Here is a 26,008-nt window from a genome sequence, read left to right as displayed (position 1 = left end):
GGTTCAAATTCCTCCTGATAGAGGCAGTATAATCCAAATCTACAAGAATTACTATATTCCTGCATTCCTTCATGAACTCCAAGAAATAGATTTTTACAGGTAAGACAAAAATCTGGCTTTACCCATCAGCAGCTGCACACAGCATAATAGAGAGATTCTAATAAACCAGAATTATCCATCACATTAGAATTCAAACAAGTATTGACAATCTGCTACATTACACAGCAGCACAGTGAAATGACACTTGGTGCTTTGGACTGAGGCAAATACATACTAAACAGTGATGTGCTTTGTTTATTTTTAATGTCTTCAGTTTTACCACCATTAAGGCTTGCAGAACAAAAGAAATTAAGACACACCTTTTGTGTGTGCATGGATGGGCTGTTATAGTGTCATATTTGTGATTACTAATTTCTGTGTCTTCTATCATTTTTTTAGGCCGAGCAAACAGATCTTTGGGCAATGCATTTTGATTCATTTAAGAAGGTGGCCAATAATCAAACTCCTGTGTATGAGAACAGTGCTAATTTCCAGCTGCCTGAAATTCCTCCTTCCTCCTCGCAACCAGGATCAGCAGATCATCAGCTGGCTTCTGCCATAATTGAGCTCCAACAAGAACCGCTAGAAACAAGAAGGTCAGCTGAGGAAGAATGTTTTCAGAAAGCTGGGTAGGTATGGGCCATCCTTTGTTTAGCCTGTAGCAAGGTTATCTGTGGCAACTATTGCTATCCAATTTTTGCTAAAGGAAATTTTGATTTGATGTTGGAGCATTCAGTCACAGTTACTAACCCCTTCCCACCTGCTCCAGCATCCCATTAAAAAGTGTCAATCGCCCAGGGGGCGGGAAGGATCGCTGATAATGTGATGTGACCACTGTGGTCACATGATCAGAAGCTAGTCCCACAAGCTACTGCTCCGACCAAGAGCTATCTTTAAAAGCTCGGTCTTTGTGCTGAAAGAGAGCAGTGGGTGTGCTCCCAACGCGTAAACATTGGCTGCCATGCGTATGTGTTGCGCTGTTGAAAATGGGTTAAAGTCTGACATATTAACCTTCTGAAGTTGCTTCTCCAAATCAACCAATCATATACAGACCTTCAGGGCAGGCTTGAATCTAGTGACTGAAAGACATTATCTAGTTCTTAGGCTTATACTGTTAACATGGGTCTTGCGTAAACCTAACTAGGGCATTTTGATGTCCAGAAAACCCATTACCATCAATAAGGAAAATATTCAACTAAAACAGTATGAAATGAAGTGTTCCCAAAAGGAAAGTGTTTTTTCTTTTGTAGCCAATGCCTCTACTCTCCAATATTAGAAACAACCTGTCATATGGGATCTCCCACTGTTTGGGACTACTTAAAGGTCAGAGGTCCCTTTTTAAGTATGACATTTACTGACCAAACCCCACACATTCGCTTTGCATACACTCAGTGTATGACCCCAGGCAATTGACAAATAATAAAGTTCTCGTGTGGGGACCTGTATCCTTCCAGCTAAAGTGTGGGGCTTTGACACACTAAGCAGGGATGAATATTGGGGGAATATGAATCCATCATGAGTAAGCCTGTATAACTATATTGCCAACTGAACATTCAGTTTAAATCCATTAAATACATTCTAGGTGCATCAAAACAAAAGGAGTGTGAAGTCTGTTTAAAACTATCTCTCTGTACCACATCCTTAATAATTTGTGAACAACTAAAATGGAATGCAACTAGAATCAATGGGGGCTTTTTCAGGTGCCACTTACAGTATTTTAAAGTGGTTGTAAAGGCAGAAGGTTTTATCTTAATGCATTAAGATAAAGTATTCTGTGTGCAGCAGTCCCCCTTAGCCCTCCTAATACTTACCTGAGCCCCCTCTCAATCCAGCCATGTCCACGAGTGCCTCAGCCGTCCGGGACTCTCCCTCCTGATTGGCTGAGACACAGCAGCGGTGCCTTTTGGCTCCCGCTGCTGTTGATCAAAGTCAGTAAGCCAAAAAGTGGGGTGGGGTCAAACCGCGGCTCCATGTGTGAATAGGTACACGGAGCTGCGGCTCAGCTCGGGTGCCCCCAGGGAGGGAAGGGCCAGGAGTGCCGAAGAGGGACCTGAGGAGAAGAAGAGGATCGGGGCTGCTCTGTGCAAATCCACTGCACTGAGCAGGTAAGTATGACATGTTTGTTTTTTTGTTTTTTTTTCTATACAAAAAAAAGACTTTACAATCACTTTAATGTATGTTTGATTACTCTGTGTATCTTTATTTACAGCAAAGTGTAACATGTTGTATATCAGATTGTTGTAAACCTCAGTCCTTAAATCTGTGCAAAGCGCATATATCTGTAGTGTTTACCTATTTCTCTCCAAAGCTCTAAGTGTTGTTTCTGTCTGGTGCTTCCTTCCTATGTTATTAGCATGAGTCATTTCTAAGAAGTTTTCCGAACAAGAGATAAAATTCTGTGTGGAGCAGGCGAGCTAAGCACGCAGCTTGTCTCTTTAGAACACCGTTCTTTTGCTATTTGGAGGGGTGTGTGTTCCTTTCTTCCAATCAGCTCTCACACACTGTAACTGTTGCTTCTCCGCCCCCTCTTCTGTGCTCTTGACAGATAAAGAAAGATTAGAACAGGATTCTGCCCTTTTGAAGGTGTGTAGGTAAAAGAAGACTGTAGATAAACAAGAAAACCTATGTAGGAGGACTTGCTTCATCTGTATATCATCTGAAGCTGTTCACTTCACTGTATATATGTGAGGCTTTGCAGCCACTTTAAAGTAGAAATTTACCCTAATACTAAAATATCTAATTCTACTGGCATCCACAATTTAGGACTAACCTATCTAGCCCGGTAAAGAAGTAATCGCTATTCATAACTTTTTTTGAAGCCAATCTGGTCCCACGCTGAGCTGTCTGAAGCTGCTTTTCTGTGGAGGCGGGTGCAGAGCAGGCAGCCAACAACGGAAGCCCCATAGTTAACTCTATTGGTGACGTCACATCCCATTCATTTCCCAGCCATTGTTGGCTGTATCTTCTGCAGAGCTTCCGCTGCTGGAGACTGAACCAGATCGCCTTCAGAAAAGGTATGTATATTCTTTACAGGGCTAGATAGGTTTGTCTTAGATTGTGGATGCCAGTAGATTTAGAGATTTTAGGATTCTGATGAACTTTAAGTAACAATATACCAGATTGTACATTTCTAACCTAAATACTATGTACCCACATATCCTATAATATTGTATCTGATTCATTCATGTACGGACTACCTTAACCACTTGCCGACTGCCTAACTCCGATCTACGTCGGCAGTCAGCCCCTCACAGGCAAAGTGACGTAGGGCTACGTCACTAGCTTGTGAGGGTCTAGGGAGCGAGCGCTCGCCCCCGGAGGTGCGCTCCCGCTCCTGCGTGGTCACGGACCCCCCCTGCGCGTGTGACCAGCGGACCCGATGTCTGCCGGTCACTCGGCGATCGGCGGGGGAGAGGGAGAATGTCAGGCAGCTTGTGTAAACAAGCTGCCTGTCATTCTCCTCGCTGTAAACTGATCAAACGGATCTAGTATGTAGATCCGTTGATCAGTGTCCTTACAGCTCAAGCCACAGCCAATCACAGTAGAAAGCACGCCCCTAGGGATACACACAGCCCCTCCCTCCAAATAAAGTTAACCCCTTCACAACCAGTGTATTTTTACAGTAACAGTGCATATGTATAGCACTGATTACTGTAGAAATGTCACTGGTAACCCCAAAAGTGTCACAAATGTCAGTCAAGGGTCTGATCTGTCCGCCCCAATGTCACAGTACCGCAAAAAAATCGCAGATCGCCGCCATTACGCGTTAAAAATAAAAAAACAAAAATGACAAAAATCTTTCCCTTTGTTAGTAAACGCGATAACTTTTGTGCAAACCAATCAAAATACGCTTTTTGCGATTTTTTTTTTTTTTTTTTTTTTTTTTTTTTTTTTTTTTTTTTTTTACCAAACATATGTAGCATAAAACAAATTGGCCGAAAATTTTAAAAAATTTTGATTTACTTTTTTTTTGGGGGAATTTCATATTCATATAAAAAAATGTGAAAAATATTGTTATTTTTGCAAAATTGACGCTCTTTTTTTGTTTTTATAGCGCGTGATCAAAAAATCGCACAGGTGATCAAATACCACCAAAAGAAAGCTCTGTTTGTAGGAAAAAAAGGACGTCAAATTCGTTTAGGTACAGCGTCGCACGACCGCGCAATTGTCCGTTAAAGTCACGCAGTGCTGAATCGCAAAATACCCCCTGGTCAGGAAGGGGGTAAAATCTTCCGGGGCTTAAGTGGTTAAAGTACAAAAATACAATGAATTGACATTGAAGGAATTCTGGGCGCTGTGTTGTCAATATGTTTCACTGGTTTCTTGATCCGCTTCTTCAGAAGGAAGTAAAATTATATGGCACATGGGGTTTTAAGTTGGCATAGGGGCTCAGAATAATGACCTAAAAAAGACCATAAAGGGTATCCCTAATTCCCCTTGAAAGTTAGCAGACCTGAGGGGGAAAAACCCCTGCATGGTGCACTGAGATGAATGTTTAGAAAGCTTACTGGGAGTGTGTGTGACCTAAAAGCACCAAGGAACCCCCCAATTATAGCAATGAACAGTGCTGTGACCATATAAGGGACAACCCCTGGATTATAGAAAAACGCTATAGTCTGGGTGATGATCTCGCCACTTGGCAGTTCTCTTTCTCTAAGATGGTTTCCTCTTTAAAAAAAAGTGCTTCATCTTTTAGATGATGTTTGAGATATTTGACTTTTATCGGAGGTCTACAGCTTCATTTCTGGAGTCTGCGTCCCTGTTTGTTCTATTTGAGGGTCCTCGCATTGATCAGGCTGCTTCCCCATTCATGTTTTCTCAGGCCTATGGTATCAAGGGAAATGTTTTTCTTTTCCTTCTCAAGGCCAGTTCCATGAGGTGTGTCATTGCTTCCTAGGCTATTTTAGCATCAAGCTTCTGTTGTTGTTCAGGCTTGTAAGACTTCTTTCTTGTCTTCTCTTCACACATTTATTGAGTTCTACTGGGTAGATTTTTAGGCCTTTGTGGTTGTCCATTTTTTGGCAAACTGTCTTGCAGACAGCTTTGTAGTGGGGTTATCCCCTATTCTGGTTATGGGTTTCTTGACCTTGTTTCTGTATTACTCCACCCCTATGTTTAGTGTTTTGGGACATTCCAAGTAGTCATGAATATGGAGTGCTCTGTGTCCTGTGATATATGAATGAAGAATTTTAGCATTTTTGTTTTACCTGTAAAATCCTTTTCTTTGTAGTACATCACAGGACAATAGGGATCTCTCTCCTCTTTGTGTACCTCCCATTGCCTGCTACAAAAATAAGGCCTAGCTGAATTTGGAGGAGCTATGTCTGGGTAGGGGAATTCAAAGACCGTTCACCTGAAGGTTGTAGCTTAATCCAAATAGTCTTGAATATTAAGTGCTTGGTGTCCTATGATTGAGTCCAAGAAAATGATTATACAGGTAACTTAATTTTTTTTTATTTTAGGTTTCTACGTACCATGACAGCCCTGTTAGATCCTGCACAAATTGAAGAAAGAGACCGGAAGAGGCAGAAACAGCTGGAGCATCAGGTGTGAATCAACATTCTACTTATTGCATAAATTGTAGGGGAAAATAATGGCTATACGGAGAGAAAAGGGAACAGCAGCAACTTCAGATCAGCCAGTAGAGTGGGGAAAATCGGTAATTAGGAGCAGATCGCGGCTGAGAGGAGTCAGTAGAAGATGATTTTAAATAGTAAGGTGGGGAAAATATAAGAGGCTCAAACTAAACTGCTGCCCATCCCCTTGCCCTCCTGTAGGCTGGAACATTTTTTTAAGGCATGCTTAAGGACAAATTGGGAGGCTGAGAAAACATTGGACAGGAGAAGATGGTCATTGAAGAAAATGGGGAGCAAAAACAAACTGCATGGAGACAAGGAGATATTGAGGACATCACTGCACAGCTGTGTCCAAAAGTTTTGAGAATGACACATATTTTCACAAAGCCTGCTGCTTCAGTTTTTATGATGGCAGTTTGCATATACTCCAGAATGTTATGAAGAGTGATCAATCAGATTAATTGAAATTAATTGCAAAGTCTCTCTTTGCCATGAAAAATTAACTTGATCCCAAGAAAAGAAAAAACCTTTCCACTGCATTGCAGCCCTGCCACAAAAGGACCAGCTGACATGTCAGTGATTCTCTCGTTTAACACAGGTGTCAGTGTTAACGAGGACAAGACTAGAAATCACTGTAATGCTGACTGAGTTATGCTGCATTCACCTAAACGTGTATTTGTAGGCTTTTTTGGGCGTTTCTCTGGTGTTTTGAGCGTTTTTAGGGTGTTTTTAGCAGGCGTTTGGGTGTGGGTGGCGTTAAAAAGGGGTGGAGGAGACCACCTGTGTGTTTGAAAAAACGCCAGTGAAATGCTGATAACGGCGTTTTAATGCATTCCTATGGGACCAGAACAGCTCTTGATCAGCCCAAAAAGAAGCTCCTGTACTTTTTCGAGCTACAGGCATTTTGCTTCAGGGGACAAAACGCTCAGATGTGAACAGGGGCCATTGAAATGAATGGGATTTTGATTGTTTGGGCGTTTTTGAATTTTCACAGATGAGCGTTTTATGGGCTGAAAAACGCTCAGGTGTGAACGGGACCTCAGAATAAGACTGGAAGCTTTAAAAGGAGTGTGGTGCTTTAAATCCTTGTTCTTCCTCTGTTACCATGGTTGGTTACCTGCAAGGAAACACGTGCAGTCATCATTGCGTTGCACAAAAAGTGATTTACAGGCAAGGATATTGCTGCTACTAAGAATTTTACCTAAACCAACCATTTATCGGATCATCAAGAACTTCAGAGAGAAGTTCAGTTGTTGCGAAGAAGGCTTCAGGGTGCCCAAGAAAGTTGAGCAAGCGCCTCCTACGCCTCCAGGACCGTCTCCTACGGTAGATTCAGCTACAGAATTGGGCACTACTAGTGTAGAGCTTGCTCAGGAATGGCAGCAGGCAGGTGTGAGTGCATTTACATGCACAGTGAGGCGAAGAGTTTTGAAAGGGTTGTAAAGTTGGTAAAGATACGCTGATCAAATATAGGGATTGCTGCACTTTTTATTCCTGAATATTGGAAAAAAATAAAATTGAAATGATAAAAGTAAAGTGCGCTATCCTAAAAATGCATAGATTTCAATGGAATCCCATATGGGTGTAAACAAAAAAGTTATTAAACCAGTAAAAAATGTGGAAAGAATGTGAAAGAACGTGAATAAATTCAACATATGGTATACAACATAAACCTGCACAGGTGAACAGTGTAGGATTCTGTGTATGAAATTAATAAAAGGCAAACTAAGCCAGTGATTGATTCATAAAAATTGTTCACAATAAGTCCTATATAAAGTCCTTTTCAGTGACACATATATTGGGTGCTAACTAATAAATCATCCAGGTGCTCCGAATGGGAGTAGCTGCAGGCAAGTTGGAGGATGGCCTGGTGTCAAGGGCAGCAAAGAAGCCACTTCTCTCCAGGAAAAACATCAGGGATAGACTGATTCTGCAAAAGGTACAAAAATTGGACTTTTGACATGGAGGACTGGGGGAAAAGTAATTTTCTGTAATGAATCCCCCTTTCTGATTGTTTGTGGCATCCAGGATAAACCTTGACCAGAGAAGAAATGGTGAGCGCTACCATCAGTCCTTTGTCATGCCAACAGTAAAGCATCCTGAGACCATTCATGTGCGGGGTTGCTTCTTAGCCAAGGGATTGAGCTCACTCACAATTTTTGCCTAAGAACACAGCTATGAATAAAGAATAGTGCAAAAACATCCTCCTGGTCTGGACATGGCCCAGTAAAGATGCACAGCCCTTGGGCTCTCGGCTCCCCACCAGCCTTTGACCGATCCCATCACTTTATAACAATGGCATGTTATCGGCCAAGCAGTGGAAGACCAGACTCATCGCAAGACCTCTAAAGCTAGTGGATTGAAGTCGGAGATCCAGCACTTTTTGCCGGGTGCACACAGGCGCACCTCCAGGACCAAAATGGCGAACCCACAAGACCGTGCCATCGAGGTCTCATTCCCACAGGCACCTCCGGCCTTTTCCGCTTTTTTGATCGGATCAGACACCACCTCGGTTGTTCTGATGGTGTTGGCATCGGGTGAACAGCTCGCCTCCCTGCATACTGGCTCTCTACCCTCCCAACCAGTCAAGGAGGACTTGCATGACCTCATCCAGGCACTCCACACTAAGTCTGACATAGAGGCCCTTAACTACAGGGTGGAGGATGCCCACTGTAAGGAGTTAGTTAGTGAAGATGGAGGTCCAGACGCTTGCAGACCTTCTCACGGAAGATGAGACCCCGCCCTGGAGAAGGACTGTGGCCCTGCAGTTGCACCTGGTGGGCCGGAGCCGTCGGAAAAACTTGAGGTTCCATGATCTCCCTGAAGCCACTGGCCAGGAGAACCTTCAAGAAAGTCTCGGCCATTTCACACAGGGTTCTGGATGATGTCAGTCCTCTTCTCCTTTCTGGGCACGGAGCCTTTCCCAGTCCCCAACTGGCTTCAGCTGTCCCCAGAGATGCCAGGTCACACAGGAGTCATGTTCCCTCAGCCCAGCCTACCTGCACATCAACCCAGGTCTCGCCATCGGTCTAGAGCCCCCATTCAGGCAGACCCCGGGAGTTCTAATTGCCTGCCAGTATGCAGCCCTCTGCTGACATCTGGGCTAACTACTGGTTGCTTTGCCTGACAAGTGTACCCTGCAGTTTTTTTCTATTGCCTGTATCTACCTCACTGTGATATCCCATTGTTGGGCCCTTTTTCCTCTTCACATAAGGCCTATTCTCGTATCCGTTATTTTTTCATCCCTCATGGTCAGTTACACTCCATTGTTGAAACCACCATTCGGTCGGTCACTTGGTCGAACCATGCGCCAATTTATTTTATTTTATTTTAATATAACAACCTAGACACTCAGCGCTCCGGTCCTGTGATGTGGAAACCTAATAAAAGCCTTCTTCAGGATCCCACTGTTCACCCGGATGTCCTTAAGGAGGTGATGTGGTTCTTCCAAACTATTGATACTCCTGATTGGAACCCTTGGGTGGTCTGGGAGGCCCACAAATCAGTGATCCGGGGTGTCCTGATTAAACATGGCGCCCCCGTTTGACGGGAGTAGAAAGCCAATCTGGCGTCTCTTCTAGTGAACATTAGCTGTTTAAAATCATGCCAGATGTGGAGCGAGATCTTTTGAGCCTCCGCAGACAGGTCTCTGACCTTCTTCTTTTACAATGCCAAAGCAGCATTACAGGCAGGGCGGAAACACGTTTGAGTTTGGCGATAAATGTGGCCAACTTCTTGCTAGATCTATGCGGGGATCAACAGTCGGTGATTATATGTTCTGCTGATGGGGGGGGGGGGGGGGGGCGGACGGCACCCTACCAAACCGTCCACTTCACTTGTTCTGCAACTTTTACTCCCCCTGAGACTTAGACTCTCCTGCTCAGTCTACAATAGATGACTACTTTGTAACCCTTGGGAAGCCGTGCCTTGGTTCTCCTGTATGGAAGCCACAATCACACTGGAGGAACTACAAGCTGTGGTGGGTTCAGCAAAGCCCCTGGCCCGGATAGCTTCACAAGCTAATATTACAAACTTCTCTTGCCCGCCTTTTCTAGTCAAAATGCTTAATGCCCTGGGTGATGCGGCATCCTTTCACACATGGTCCCTAAAAGCCCTTATCTTGGTTATCCCTAAGAAAGGGAAGGATCCCACACAGTGCAGTAGTTAGACCGATTTTTATCTCTTTCAAACGCAGACCTGAAACTTTTCACTAAAGTCCTAGCCACGTGACTGCAGCAACATCTACCATCTCCGATCCATATGGATTAAGTGGGGTTTTTCCTGACGTGGGATAACACTACTAAAGTTCTCAATCTGATCTATGTGGCCTGCTCATCCAATATTGGATTATTATATCTATGTGTTCTTTGGAACGGACACGGAGAAAGCCTTTGACCTGTCAACTGGCAATTTTATGTTCACCATTTTGCAACATGTCTGCCTGCAAGAGACCCATGCTTCGCTGGATCGCAAGTTTCTATGCTTCACCAGTGGCACAGGTTAAGGTGAATGGTGTCCTGTTTCCTTCCTTTATGGTCACCAACGGGACTAGGCAGGGGTGTCCTTTGTCACCCCTCCTACTTTCTCATTGGATCCTTTCCTATAAAAACTCAGTTTCAGATTTAAATGAATGGATCTGACCCTGAAATACCTAGGTACCCTATATTCACGTATCTTTGACCTTAACTTTTCTCCACTCTTACATAGAGTATGCACCCTCTCGTAAGCGTGGCACATGGGACTCCATACCTGGTTTGGGTGGTGCAATATTCCTGAAATGAGTATCCTACCAAAATTGTTATACCTTTTTCAGGACCTACCCTTTTTCATAACCATGAACTATTTTAAACGTGCCCATTCACTGGGTTTATCTGGGCACACAAGCGTCCGAGGATTAGAAGGTCTTTGCTGACCCTTCCTAAGCATGCTAAAGGTCTGGCTGTCCCAGATCATTATAATATTACCAAGCAGCCCATTTGGGATGCTTGCTTGACTGATGTTGCCATGGCGATCTAAAACTTTAGCTGAACTTGGAACAGGCTCCGAGCCATGTGTTACTACTAAGGTCTCCGTGGTGCTTTAACGATCTCCTGCCCTCTCAAGACCCATTCACTTGGGCATTCGCTAGAAACACGCTTGTGTTTCTAGCTTTTTTTTAACAGTAAGTTGTCCTCTATGGAGACCCAATTGTTCCCCTTTGTAAGAAACCTGCGTCTTTTTTTTTTTTTTTTTTTTTTTTTTTTTTTTAACCCCGGCCCGGGTCTGTGGAAAGGATTTGGGGCTGTATCAAGCCTTTCATTTTGTGTCCTCAGGGGCTTGGCCTACGCTGCAGGCTTTGACGGATTCTGCTGGCCCTTACCGCCTGGACTTCTGGAGAGTGGCACAAATATGTCACTTCTTATATAGCTTACCCACCCCTAGTACCTTTTTATTCGCTTGTCCCCATTTGAAGAATACTTAGCGAGGTCCACTTCCACATACCCTTTCGACAATGTATTCCCTAATGGTTTCACCCCCGGAGGACTTTCAGCTGCCCTTCCTGCTAAAATGGGAAAAGGACCTGGAGAGGACTTTCTCGACCAACATAAAACACTTTGCCTTAAAATCATTGATTTGCATTAAGCGCAGGGAAAAAAAGTCAAGATTTTCTTTATTTTCCCCACTGGTACCGTACCCCATTCCTCCACAGATGCTTCCTGAACACATCTGACCGATGTTGGCGCTGTCAGGAGTGTGGAACGTTGTTACACTTTTTTTTTCTGGTCTTGCTCTAAACTGGAGAGTTTTTGGAAAGCAGTCTAAAAATTACCCAAAAAATTACTGACTTGAAGATCCTGCTGCGTTCTTGTTGCATGTCTCCGAAATCCCTGCCAACATTTACAAGAAATCTAATTTTTGCCATCTTCTGAATGCTGCCAAATCCTGTATTCCCCTTACCTGGAAACAGACACAACCCTGTCAGTTAGGCTGTTGCTCAGGAAGGTGGAGGAGCTGAATTGGATGAAAGACCTGGTTTTGACAGCCCGGCAGAAATGAGATTTACACAAAAACCTGGTCCTTATGTAACACGTTTATCTAGTCAGGGGAAGGAAGGGCTCTCATTGATGCAGTTCCCAATGGTTGTTTAAATCCACTTATCACGTAACTCTGACTGGCTGTTCGTAGTATTACCCCCCCCCCCCCCCCCCCCACCCCCTCATTCCTGTCCTCCTTTTCTCCAACTTTCTTTTTTTCTGTTTTCAGTCTTTTTTGTTTATATTATCTATGTAAAATCTGGCATTTTTCTGATTTCATGAGGGGGTTCCCCCAGGGGGTTACTTTACTTTAGGATCCTTGACAGGGGCCTCCTTGTGATATCTCCAGGGTTTTTTTTTTTTTTGTCCTATCGATACATCTTAATAACCTTGATGGACAGAATTGGTCCAATCCTTGTTTCTTTTGGTATGTGTCTATTGTTCTGATCATTAGTTACCAATGTTTTTGCTATTTATGTTGGAAACTGCCTTTCTTTCTTAAATAAAATAAAAAAAAAAAAAAAAATTGAAAAACCTCCTCAGAGCAACTTCTCCCAGCCATTTAAGAAAAGTTTGGTGAAGAAAAATGCCTTTTCCAGCATAATGGATCACCTTTCCTTAAGACAAGTGATAACTAAGTAAATTTGGGACCAAAACATCGAAAATTTTGGGTCATTGACCAGCAAAACTCTGCAGACCTTAATCCCATTGAGAACTTGTCCGTCCTCAAGAGGCAGGTGAACAAAAAACTGCTACAAATTCTGACAAAGTCCAAGCATTGATTATGCAAGAATGGGCTGCCATCAGTTAGGATGTGGCCCAGAAGTTTGACAGCATTCCAGGGTGAATTGCAGAGGTCTTAATAATAATAATAATAATAATAAAAAGAAAAAAAAAAAGGTCAACACTGCAAATATTGACTATTTGCATAAACTTAATGTAATTGTCAAAAGACTTTGACACTTTTTGAAATGCTTATTTGTGTCATTCTCAAAACTTTTGCCCATGGCTGTAGAATCTCTCTGCAGGGTGACCAGAGGCCATGGTCCAATAAAGCGCTATTTAGAGCAAAAACGGGTAGGGATCTGCATCTTTGGGCTTCGATGCAGTTCTGCTGAATCCACTGTGAAGATCAGCAGGCTGCACTTTCACGTTTATGTTTGTGTCAGTTAAACCTGTCAGCTATGTGAGAATTTACATTATCCCTACCATCCCAATTACCAGAAAGCTATAGCGGCTCAGGTTGAAGAAAAGCGCAAGAGAAAACAGCTGGAAGATGAGCAAAGGCAGCAGGAGGAGCAGGAGGAAGAGCAGCGGCTGGCAAGAGAACAGGAGCAGTTGCAGAAGCAGTATGAGGAGGATATATATCGACAGAAACAAAAAGAGGTATGGAAATCCAAAACAAATGGATCAGTTAGTAGACCACATAAATATCCCAAATGACTGTGAAAATATTATTAGTCTATCAAAATGAGTCCAAAAAAGTCAAGCATAAGTTATGTGTAAAGAGAGTCCAATCAACAAAGAGATGAATCTTATTGATGGTATACAGGTCAAAGAAGCTGAGAGACCGATGCAGGTGATGACACTTAGTAATAATGTTATAATATGCGCTTACCACACTATATGGACTTACAATACCATATGGTAGGTAAGTCAAACAGGCCAGTGGAAATCAAATGTTGGAAATGGAAAACTGATTGCATCCCATTCTCTTTGTGGTATGCTCTTGATAGAAAGCCAAAAGGAATTCTCTCATAGATCCAGGATGTATAATTCACCCCAAAAAGAAGGGAAAAAAATATATAGTGTAATACTGCCAGGCAAAAAGGAATTTATCACCATAAATGACTAAAATAGGAGATACAGGTATAGTGAAATGCATTCACCAAGGAGTGGAAAAAGTGGGGAGTGGTGGTAACAACCGTCACTATATGTGAAATAAATTGCATGTACCAGATAAATGGTCACTAAATGCTTAAAAGACATGCAGGAGGACGTCAATCTAAAGGCTTATCCAATCGATCACAATTCAACCAGAACAATTAGGCAGACTGAGAAAAGGTCCCATCACCAACCAGAAGGAGAAATGGATACGCTTACCAAATCTAATGGACCTATATTGCCATATAGCAAATAGGTAAAATAAGCTTATAGTTGAAACAATATCACATGCAGAGTGTTCAAAATCCACAGGAAGGATAAGGGTGGTCCAGAAAGGTGTATAGGGTCCCGTCACAAAAATAAAACCGCTAGTGCACTCTTACCAGACCATGTGGACCTGTATAGCCACATAGCAAACACAGGTCAAATAGGGCATATTAAACCAGGGATTCCTCTAAGATGTTGTTGTTACAGGATGTGCAAGAATTTCTTCTCAAAGCGATGCAGGAATGTTGAGTTCCTCACCAACAGCCATGTAAGTAAGTCAAATAAAAATAGCGTAATACTGCTATAAAATGTATTAAAAGAAAAAAAGACTGGTACTTACAAACATCCAATATTCAACAGCAAGATAAAAGCATGAAAGGCCATTAAAACATCCTGACGCGTTTCGTTGTAGACAACATTATCAAAGGCTATACCCTTTTTTTTTTTTTTTTTTTTTTTGAGCCTGGAAAGCATTGCACCAACTATTGGCAAATTGCTGGTGCCATGCAGGACTCCAGCAGACTGTGAGTGTAAGCTGTCTGTACGGGCAGGCAGTCTTACACTGACAGGAAGACTCCATTAACTATCACAGGGCTCAACAGCACTGTGGTAGTTCATTGAGAACTACAAGCCGACATCCGCAAAAGATGTTGGTAATTGTAGATCATTCATTCACAGAACTGTGTGAATGAATGACGTGGCTGTGGGGGGCATTATGTATTGAATTAAAAAAGTGACAGCAAGTACAGGAAACTTCTCCCCATACTGCTGTCACAGGGAGAGAGGGCAGCGTGTGGAGGCTGCAGCTGTGCGAACATGTTGCATGTTCCACCCTAAAAAATGGGTGGTACATTTAACATGTTCCCAAAGCTGAACTTATGCTTTTAAGTGGACTACAACATCCATTTAAACTACTATAAGTAATTTTAGTAATGTGAGTGTTCCCGTGCTCTGTGCTAAGGGTTAAATTTGTAATTTGACTGCTGCCAGGTGAAAGGTGTGGTGCCCTTTTGAAAATTAGAAATGTGAGATCCCAGTTCTGTCTGTGCTCTGCTCTACTCAATATGTGTTGTAACCAAACCATCCAAGAATTTAAATGTATATAAGTGTAGACATCCAATTTGACATTTTGGCTGATGGTATATATCCCCAACTTTACCTGCTATGGGTATGGTTCAATTTCATATATGCAAAACTGTTTGCCAGTGCTGATAATACATCCATAAACAAAGAAATCACAGTAGTATGAATATAAAATAAGTTCATAAAGTGCTGTATAGCTTCTGTGCCAAGGTATGTTTGAAAGTGCAATAACATGTAATGGCAATAGTGAAGGTGCCATGCTCTCATTTACCGACTCCCATAAAGAATATCGCCTGTAGTAAGAATCCTAGGGGTTTCTGTCAGATGGTTTCTCAGCTGTTCCTCGTAACTCCCCAGGTTGTACGTTATCATAGGAGGAAGAATAAAAGATTATGGCATAATACCATTTTAAATTTAATAAGCTTTTATTAATCTAAAATGCGTACTCACAAAATGTATTCTTGTTGAAAGCATGAAAAATATACCGCAATGGTTGTAGGTTGCATTCCAATACCAGGGTTTGACACCACCGGAAGTCCTGTCACCTTTTACATCCCCCTTCTCCTTTTTTTTTTTTTTTTTTTTTTAATATTCTTTGTGTCTTTTGTTCTTGAATGTAATTTTTAATGACCACGCCGTGGAAAGAGTGTGGTTATAAAATGTTTGTTTTTAGGAGGTTTTAAGCTTGAAGACCAGAGAACTCTATCAAAGTATGCAGAGGGCCCAAGAGGAGGCTCAGCGGCTGAAGCAGGAGCAGCGAATGCGTCATTTACTGCAGAAAGGACATGATGTATCCAACTTGCAGAAGAATGCAGCAGGTAATCTTTGTTGTCCTGATTACATTCTATTACCGAATAAGTAGTCAGATCAGGCTTGGGCATACAAAAGCGATTTTTAATGGAATTTCTGGGCTGAAAAAACATCTCTGATTTATACTTGTAAAGCCTGTATTTGTACTAGTGTGATTTCCTACATAACATGTATAGTGTTGATCTGATCTCTTTTCAGGTGAAGCCATCCACTCGGATCTCACCCGGACTGCTAGTTGCACCACTGATGTTATACCAGAGGGCTCTCGCAGCGGGGCCAATAGTATTATGATGCCAAGTATTACATCATTAATCTCCCCCAGGAAAGACACAGCAGTTCAGACCGGTAGTAGATTTTTTTTTTTTTTTTTGTGGTAGAGAACCACTTGTATAAAGTCTGCTTGCTTGTTCTATCCAAACAATGCTTCTTGTCCATTGAAGGACACAGTATTAAGCTTGTAGGTTATATACTGTTTCCTACAGGAGGATTAGAAATTGTTGGTCAGCCCAGGATAACCCCTCCTACTGCTAGCATGCCAGTTTTTTTCTGTCCTAGAAGAATGGATGTCTTTTCTTTAACTCTGCTGGAAAAAGACTAAGTGAATTTCTTATTTTCAATACAATACAAGATACAGGTTTGGATATTCATAGGCAGTGGGTTATAGGTTGGTAACTTCAGGTGATTGGACACTGGCAAACTTTTAGGGACATGCCTCATGGGCATCCCCCCTATAACCCTACCTTTATGCTGTAAGTCCCCAGTTTTTTGCTTGTGTCTTATGGTGATGGACCTCTTGGCTTAATCAGTATATCATTTTAAATTTGGACTCTTCAGTCATCTCTTCACGGTCTTCTTCTAATCAGGTTTCAAGCAATGCATCTGGATCAGTTCAACCTTTTGTATAACCTTTGAAACCATGCATAGACCCCACACCGTGGGTACAGCCTTTAGTGTTGCTTTGAACACTGGATCCTGTATTGGTGCTCACCTCAAAACTTAGTACAATGCATGTAGTTAGCCATAGGGTGCTATACAAAGGTTCAAGGCAATACTCCATTCCTAGGTAACCCAGACCTTGATGACCCCTTCAGGAATTTGCTCCCTGTGACGGGCGAAGCTTTTACTTTTTTTTTTTTTTAGGGACCAGCAACATGGATAGGTAAGGCAGGGTCACCCTGTTTATTGAACCATTGCCTTATAACCATGAATAGTGTTCATGTGTTGTACATATGTTGTAACTGTAACTGTTTGAAATGTGATCCCCTATTTATAGTGTAAACTTTTCAAAACTTGGTGCTAATATTCAACAACTCAGAGCCTAATCTCAGGTGGACAACCGGGTGTTACCCACCACAGATTGCACATTTTACCTGCACTTCTGCCTAGAGCCCTTTTATAAGGAACTCTTCCTTCCTCCCTTCTGCCGCAAGGCCTTTGCTACAGGATGGTCTGCACTGGGGTTGCTGCATACTCCTTATCAGACCTGAATTTCCACACCCCACTCCTGAGTATCCCACAGGAGGATACCCTCACCTGTAGCAATGGTGCAAACCAGGTGAATAAACTGCCACAAAAGCTTGGGCAAACCTTCACCCTGCTGAAGACCTGCACAGCACTTAGTCTTATGGTGACGCTAATTCTTTTGTATCTGATTCTAGCTCTATCTTAAGCACACTACACGTTGCCATCATTGTTGAGGGCTCAAAAAAACAAGACACCTTTGCAACCCCCACCATCTCTACCAGAGTTGGATCCCAGTATCCCTGCCTTGGTAGAGGTAGACTTAGAGAATAGGAGGACCTTGAGGTAGTGGTAGAGGGGCCCACAGCAGATTTCCCACCCCCACGGTCCTATACACTAGATGTGACAGCTTCAGGCAATATGCTTGCCAATGTGGATATGCTCACTTCTGTGTGGAAAACCCTCATTGTCACATTTAAATCTCATCAGTCTCGCCATGCTCTTTTGGGTACAAAGAGACCTGTGAAATCTAAAAAGGCATTTCATTTTCATGAACAAAAAATATTGGGCAATCTGTATCCAATCCATTGGGTAAATCCAGAAGATATTTTCACTCCTCCAAAAAAAATTGCCAAACCCTATCCAGTGGAAAAAAGAGTTTCCACGAAAACAGTGGTCTATTCTGGTATCCCAGAGGTAAACCTCCCTTTATACTTAATAAAAGCTGTTTCTTCATTCAAAGATCCTGCTGGTAGAATGTGCAAGTTGCTTGTAAAGGCACTTTCTACTGTCGCAGGCTCAGCTCTACAACCAGGAATTACTGTTTCCCAACCTACAGCTAACTGGACTAAGGCAATGAACAAGCAATACGATCTTGTAATCCGGAACCATAGTTTAACTGAGCACTTACCATCTGCCTTGCTGTTTTTAAGTGGATACGCTAGAACAAGTTATGAGACAACTCTCTGGAATGGCTCGGTTTTCAATTCACATGTACAGAATCTTGTGGCTCAAAGACTGGTCAGCTAAAGCTTCCTTTTAAAGCAGTGGTCCTCCACTCCGGTCCTCTGGGCCCACTAACAGGCCAGGTTTGCAAGATAACTAAATTACATCACAGGTGATCTCATTTGCTGCTCAGTGATTGCACTATTCTAGTCTGCATCTCCCCAAGGTAATACTAAAAATCTGGCCTGTTAGTGGGCCCCGAGGACCGGGGTTGAGGACCACTGCTTTAAAGGACTCCTTACACATGCCCTTTGAAGGTAGATGTCTTTCTTGGTTTGAGGCACTAGACCAAATCATAAACGTTGAACTTCCACAGTAGAAGCTTACAAATCTCCACCGTCAGGGACTTCTACCTCCACGCTGTACCCAGGCTTCAGCTTATAAGCCTAAGTTTAGCCCCAAAACCCTCTTCCTTGTGTATGGGCATACTCAAGCCTAAGAGTGGGGGGGATGTTTATTAGTTTGCCTATCTCCTCTGGGTTACAGATGTCCCAGACCTGTGGGTTTAATCAGTGGTTTCCTTACTGCCTTACCGCTTTCTTTCAAACCAACCAAAGTTTGTCTAAGGACAGATTTGAATAATGTCTTGAACCAGCTCTTGCCCCAGGGAGTTAGTGTTTGTAACTCTTAAATAAATAAATAAAAACATGATCTGTTTCCTTTATAGCAGGTTAAACAGCACAGTGCATGTGCTGTCTAATCTGCCCCTCTCTAAGCTGTAAAAAACCTGGCTGATCCTGCCACTTCCTCAGTCTCCCTATATGTTCTGGGAGAAGGGTTTTGGGCGCTAGTGCCAAAGGGGTGTACACCAGGTGCAAGACAGCCAGATGATTAGGGGCTGTGGCAAAAAAAGAAAACAGGCGCAGCTGAATGTAGCAACAGACTTTGTTACATTTATGACACACGAAAATAGTAACTCACATTAAATGTAGCTCTAGTCCATGTTCCATAGTGTGGCTATTCCTGGATTCAGTCCTCCATGTCCCGACCGTCCCGCAGCCAGGAAGAGAAGATCCAGGAAGCTTCACAAGGAAGCTGGTTAGAGGGAGAGCTGCGGTGAACCGCAAGCTGATCGGAAGTGACGTTACGCGTTTCGGAGCATGCGCACTTGGCTCCTTCTTCAGACGTCAAACGTCTGAAGAAGGAGCCGAGTGCGCATGCTCCGTAACGCGTTACGTCACTTCCGGTCAGCTTGCGGTTCACCGCAGCTCTCCCTCTAACCAGCTTCCTGGCTGCGGGACGGTCGGGACATGGAGGACTGAATCCAGGAATAGAATCTAAGAAAAGGATTCCCCTAGAGGTGGGACTTTATAGGCACTAATATATTGACAAATTTATAAATACAAAGGCATTATTAGAAAACAATTGTGTTTTATTGAAATAACAAATTACATATCAATTTAAAATATAATGGCAAGTCGTGTACAGTATATTAGATCACATAACAAGTGGCTGCCGCTTTAGTATAAGGTGTAAACCCAACGGTGGAAAGAATATTATTTAGCGGTGGAGGATTCTGTCCTTGAACACTATTTTATTCACCTTCGGACTCTTTATTCTGTAATGGACTTTGTGTTCTATTGAATTTATCACATTCATTTGGAGTCACTTTTATTGATCTGTTTGAATGCACGATTATTTGATAGCCCATTGCTATCTTAGAGATATTATTCACTATACTGTTTTATTACATATATCATTTAGCGCAGCTTTACTCCTTTATATTTGTTACCTTGGTGTTTCCCACTGTAGCTGCAGGTTTGCTTTAATTCAATTCCTCACTTTATTGAATTTTTGTGTTTAGCGTTGTTATTTTTACTACACTTTTCTTTTGAAACCTGTTCATGGTATCGAAACCCAACAAGAGTATTTGTCCAATCTTGGATCTACAATCTCTAAACAATTGCCTTCAAATTCCAAACAAGTCCCACTGTACCCCCCCCCCCTCCCTCTTCAGGGACACCGAGTCAGGGTGCAAATGGACAATGCCACAGCCGTGGCCTATGTCAATTACCAATGAGGTACCATGAGTCCTAAAATCTTAAAGCTGAATTCCGAGATAAACCATAATTGTCTAAAAACAAAAGTCCTGTATATTAACACTTGACTCTTGGTGTGCTTTGTGTAGGTCTTCCAGGTCTGTGCAGTAATTCAGTGTGAAACTATGCCTCTGTGAAGGAGCTTTCTGTACTGGTCACTGCTGATCTCAACTTGTGCAGGATGACTGGTCTTGTCTCCATCTCCACTTTTCTACAAGCAGCCTGTAGTGGGAGGTGTCCCTCCCACAGCTCTTTGCACAGGATATCTATATAAATGTTTATATTCATGGTACAGTACAAGACACAGGACTTGTATTCATAGGCCATGGGTTATATTCTACTACCTTCAGGTGATTGGACACTGCCAAAAGCTTTTGCTGTAGTTGCCCCTAGATTGTACCGATTAAAACCCTATCCTTTTTTAAACCATTGAATTTTTTTTCATCTGAAACTCTAGTCAACATCTGACTTTAAATTGTCCTGCGATACCTAGCAGTTTCTGGATCGGTTACTCTCAGTATGTACTTCGAGGACTGTACCTGAACCTCACTGTGTAGGGCCTGCCTATAATTGCTTCAGGCACTGGATCGTGAATAAGGTGCTCACCTTGGCATGAAGCACAGCTTGTGAGGTTAGCTGCAGGGTTTTTGTATAGGTCCAAGGCCATGGGAACCATAAAAATGGACCAGATCCTTAAAATCACTAAACAGATTTCTTTGTGTACCAAAATTACAGATGGAGGTAGATATAGAAGATGTATATCTCCATTTTCCCATCATGCCAGTGCTGTCAGCATTTTACGGTGTGAGACCAGCATGTCAAGTTTATGGCACTCACAAATATGCTTCTGTATTTTCTACAAACCCAGGGGTGTTCATATCACAGGTTACCTGGATGACTGCTGAAAGGCCTCCCAGCCAGGACCTTGGTTTCCAGCTTCCAAAGGACCATCCAGTTCCTTCCAAATTTTTGGCTTCATAAAAAACTTCCCAAAGTCTGCTTCTCAGCCCTCACGCCATCTTGAGTACCTAGGTCTAATCTAGGATACATCCAAAGCCAGATTATTCCACCCTCCGTAGAAGATTGCTTCACTAAGACCCCCCCCCAGCCCCCAGACCCTCAGAGGTCACAATGACAACTCTCAAATTACTTCTGCAAAAGGGTTCTAGAACTCATAGTGGCCGCTTTTGAAGAAGCTCTCTTTGCCTAGTTTCACTCCAAACCCCTTCAATCCAACATCAATAAGACATGGAACAAGCCAATCCAAATCTTTGGATTGTCCAATGCTTCTGTCCAGCCAAATTTATTCCTAGCATGGTGATCTCCAGTTTCTTCCTTGGAATTGGGAAAGTCATTACTTTACATATTGTGGTAACAGCTGATGCAAGTCTTACAGGCTAGGTCGGAGTTTACAACCACCTGGCTATCCAGAGGACGTCATCCCTGCAAGAGTCGCACCTCTCCAACGTTCTAGTACTGAGAAGCAACACTTGACCCCCTTGTGTACAAGGCCACCAATTGTTAGCACTCCTACAAGAAATTAGTCTAATACTCCTCTGGACATTCTAGCTCTCTTTGCCATCCACATTTCAGGACTTGACAATTGGCAGGAGAATCCTAACCTGTCAATAACTGTACTCCGAAGAGTGGTCTTTGCATGCCTAGATATTTTAAAATCTATGTCCAAAAAAGAAAAACCAGATGTGGACATTCTGGCCTCCAGGTTTAACAACAAAGTGAACAAGTTTGTGAGTAAGACCCGATAGCCTCTAAACTCTAGCCTTCACACTAGATTCTGTGGTGATTCCTTGGACTCCAACTGGTTTATGCCTTCTCTCCAGTGAAGACCCTCTCTCGACAGCTGCCCAAGATAGGAAAGGGTTCTGGCGATTTTGATTGCACCAAACTGGCCCAAAAGACCGTGGTACATGGACATACCCAGATTTCTGACAACAAGCCTTGGCCTTTTTCAATCAGATCAGACTTGAAGGTCCAAGGCATAGTTACATAGTAGTTAAGGTGGAATAAAGACAACATTCCATCCAGTCCAACCTGTGCAGGTGTGTGTGTGTGTGTGTGTGTGTGTGTGTGTGTGTCGGTGACCTTTTCATTTCCCATAACCCTAAATGTCGTGATCTTTGAGATGCATGTCCAAGAGTCCTTTTTAAAAGTAGCCATACTCCCCGCAGTTGCCACCAATTGTGAAAGAGTTCCACATTCTAACCGCCCTTAGTGGAAAAACCCCTTATGCAGCTTAAAGTTAAATTGCCTCTCCTCTAATCTTATTGTGTGGCCACGTGTCCTCTTACACTCCTTGAAAATTGTTTTTTTCCTATGCTGAGATCACCATTGATGTATTAGTAAATCGCTATCATGTCCCCTCTCAGGCGTCTCCTCTCCAGGGAGAATAAGTTAAGCACTTGCAAATCGCTCCTCATAATTAAGGCCCTCCAATCCCCTAATTAGTTTAGTTGCCCTTCTTTGGACTCTCTCCAGTTCCAGCACATCCCTTCTGAGGATTGGTTACCAGAACTGGACAGAATACTCCAGATGTGGCTGGACCAGGGTTTTATAAAGTGGCAATAAGTAAGGCCCTGTGTTCCATACTGCTTTTCAGTCACTGGCTTTAAAAGCATGGCTGTTGAAACTCAAAGGGATAAAGGGCATCTCTGATTTAGTTAGCCCAACTTTAGTCAGTAAGGAAATCCAACTCCGCAAGATTAACCATTGCACATGGAAGGCTTTTTTGCACAGTCTGAGGCTGCTGAGGTTAACCCTAGGAACTACACTCACTGGTGTTTGTCCTTCTTTCTGTATGGTTTCTGTATGGTCTTGGCCAGCGTCTGGCCCCGAGTGCCCTTAAGGGACAGGTTTTTACCTTATCCTCCTCCGGAATTCTCTTGCCTCGCAATATCTTATCAAGGCTTTTCTACAGGTAGTTGCTCATAATATTCATCCAATTTCCAGTGCCCATGTTCTTAAATTAAAACTACGTTGTATCCAAGCACCAGAAACCCAAAAAAGAATTACTTTTTAATATTCAAAACAAACTTGCATCCATGTCTCCATGCTTTATTTTGCTGAGAAATCACTTTTAAAAATACCCCCTAGCATTTCTGACCCATAGTAAGGGCAAATGATTCACATAACATGTACTTCCTGAAATCTATCTGCCCTTAGCTTAGGCATGCAGGCAAGAGGGGGTGCTTAGCTGAAAAACCTCTCCTCTCCTCTTGACGACTCCTGGGATGTATGACTTAATTTGCCTAGGACTGGAAAACAGGAAGTACCTGAAGAAAAGTAAAAAAAAATGAAAGTTTAAAACATTTAAATATAATACACTTTCCCATCTATTTACTAATGCTAGCAGCATAAGGATTAAAAAATAGTCATTGTGAGAGTAAAGTTCCACTTAACCTCCCTGGCGGTATGATTCTTTCGGATTTTAGGCGCTGAAAGCGGTACAATTATTTTGCATGTAATTCTTAAGAATGAGCAGCCCAAACCAACTATTGTGTGTGTATGTGTGTGTGTGTGTGTGTATATATATATATATATATATATAAATAAATAAACATATAATATACACAGTGGGTACGGAAAGTATTCAGACCCCCTTAAATTTTTCACTCTTTGTTATATTGCAGCCATTTGCTAAAATCATTTAAGTTCATTCTCCTTCCTCATGAATGTACACATAGCACCCCATACTGACAGAAAAACACAGAATTGTTGACATTGTTGCAGATTTATTAAAAAAATAAAAAAACTGAAATATCCCATGGTCCTAAGTATTCAGACCCTTTGCTGTGACACTCATATTTAACTCAGGTGCTTTCCATTTCTTCTGATCATCCTTGAGATGGTTCTACACCTTCATTTGAGTCCAGCTGTGTTTGATTATACTGATTGGACTTGATTAGGAAAGCCACACACCTGTCTATATAAGACCTTCCAGATCACAATGCATGTCAGAGCAAATGAGAATCATGAGGTCAAAGGAACTGCCTGAAGAGCTCAGAGACAGAATTGTGGCAAGGCACAGATCTGGCCAAGGTTACAAAAAGATTTCTGCTGCACTTAAGGTTCCTAAGAGCACAGTGGCCTCCATAATCCTCAAATGGAAGACGTTTGGGATGACCAGAACCCTTCCTAGAGCTGGCCGTCCGGCCAAACTGAGCTATCGGGGAAGAAGAGCCTTGGTGAGAGAGGTAAAGAAGAACCCAAAGATCACCCAAAGAGTCTGAATACTTTCCGTACCCACTGTATGTGTGTGTGTATATGTGTGTGTATGTATATGTGTGTGTATATATATATATGTGTGTGTGTGTGTGTGTGTGTGTGTGTGTGTATATATATATGCAGGAAAGGGCACTGGGGGGGCAAACTAATGTGATTTTATTTTGCAATGTATCAGTGTGTTTGGTGTGTTTTTACATTTGAATTTGCCGCCAGTTCCAACCCCCCCGCGAACGTCACGTCGCAGGAGACGGAAGCCGGGGCACGGAGAGCATCGGGAGGAAGAACCGCCGCCAGACACCGCCGGGATACATCGCTGGATCCCAGTGACAAGGTAAGTAACCCTGCTTTCAGGATCCAGCGATGCTTCTGGCGGTACCCCGAGTGTGGCTCGGGGTTACCACTTTTGGCTCTGAAATGTAACCCCAAGCCACACTCGGGAATACCGCTAAGAAGGTCAAAGGAAAAGTTTTTTTCCCTTTCCTAACAGTGCCATTCCACCAGGGCTGTTGGTGTCTTTTGGGCCTTTCAGCATCCAATACCTATATCCCATATTTTCAAGGCCACCACCTGGTCCTCTGTTCACATGTTTTACAAGTTCTACCAGATGGATGTTCAGGCCTCCACTGATGCAGGCTTTGAACAAAATGTATTTTGAGCTATTATGTACATATTTTGTTTGATTTATTTAAACCTTTGTTTCTCGTGGTCCTGTTGGCAGTTTTATGTTGCTATGATGTTGCCCATCTCGCGGTTTTGAGTACGTCCCATGGTCTATAAATAAATCCTGTACTGTACAATTAAAATAATAGGAATTTTGGATTGTAAATTTCTTATCTTTGGGTATAGTGCAAGACAAAGGTCTCCTCTGTGCCCTGATCACTTCTTATTGCTAGCTAAACAAAAACTGGTGCCTCATGTAGTGAGCAGGGTTACATGGATATGCTCTACGGGTGGCCCTTGCAAACATTTATGCCATTGTCCAATTACCTGAAGTTAGCAGCCTATATAACCCAGGGTTTGTGAATACAAGTCCTGTACTGTACTCCCAGATAGAGAATTTACAGTTAAGTCATAATTCCTGTTTTCCTTTGTGGTATGGTGGCAACGGTAATACTTAAACCTCCCTGGCGGTTTGATTATGTCAGTATGTTTGATTGTCAATGCGGTACATTTGTTTAGCATGGAAATCTGTTTTATATTTTAGGCCTGTAATTCTTAGGAACAAAACCGTCAAAGCGAATAAAAATGTTTTAAAATTATTAAAAAATTACATGAATAAATTAATATTAAAAGAAATAAAACAGTAAAAGTGCAGACAGGGCATTGGACAAAGCACTAGTAACAAAACTGAGATGAAATGGTTTGATACAGTAATGCAATCCTAACAGATTATAATGAATCTTGTCATGTTTTGTGTACTTTTATTTCATTTTCCACCAGGTTTCGTCCTCCTGCTTCGCGGCGCTCGCAGGGAAGGGAACCCGAAAGACTGATGCAGGCATTCTATCAGAATACCACTACCTATCAGATCCTGCAACCAGAAGCGACGTTCGGAAAGAAAAACATACTGCGCATGCGCCATGTGTTC

General features: G+C 42.5%; 1 protein-coding gene across 1 annotated transcript in view; it reads left to right on the top strand.

The window, feature by feature from the left end:
* Positions 1-26,008, top strand: part of CCDC66 (coiled-coil domain containing 66) — a gene marked incomplete at its 5' end in the record, with an annotated part of 189,354 nt that overhangs the window by 93,122 nt on the left and 70,224 nt on the right. The window contains 5 exon segments of the mRNA XM_082266270.1: positions 439-668; positions 5,502-5,586; positions 12,854-13,015; positions 15,537-15,681; positions 15,872-16,018. Coding sequence (XP_082122396.1) covers positions 439-668; positions 5,502-5,586; positions 12,854-13,015; positions 15,537-15,681; positions 15,872-16,018 — 769 coding nt within the window.

The sequence above is a fragment of the Pelophylax lessonae genome, assembly GCF_965119305.1.
Source record: "Pelophylax lessonae genome assembly, chromosome: 8".
NCBI classification, from domain to species: domain Eukaryota; kingdom Metazoa; phylum Chordata; class Amphibia; order Anura; family Ranidae; genus Pelophylax; species Pelophylax lessonae.
The sequence above is the reverse complement of the archived record's forward strand: the minus strand, read 5'-3'. Positions and strand labels throughout refer to the sequence as shown.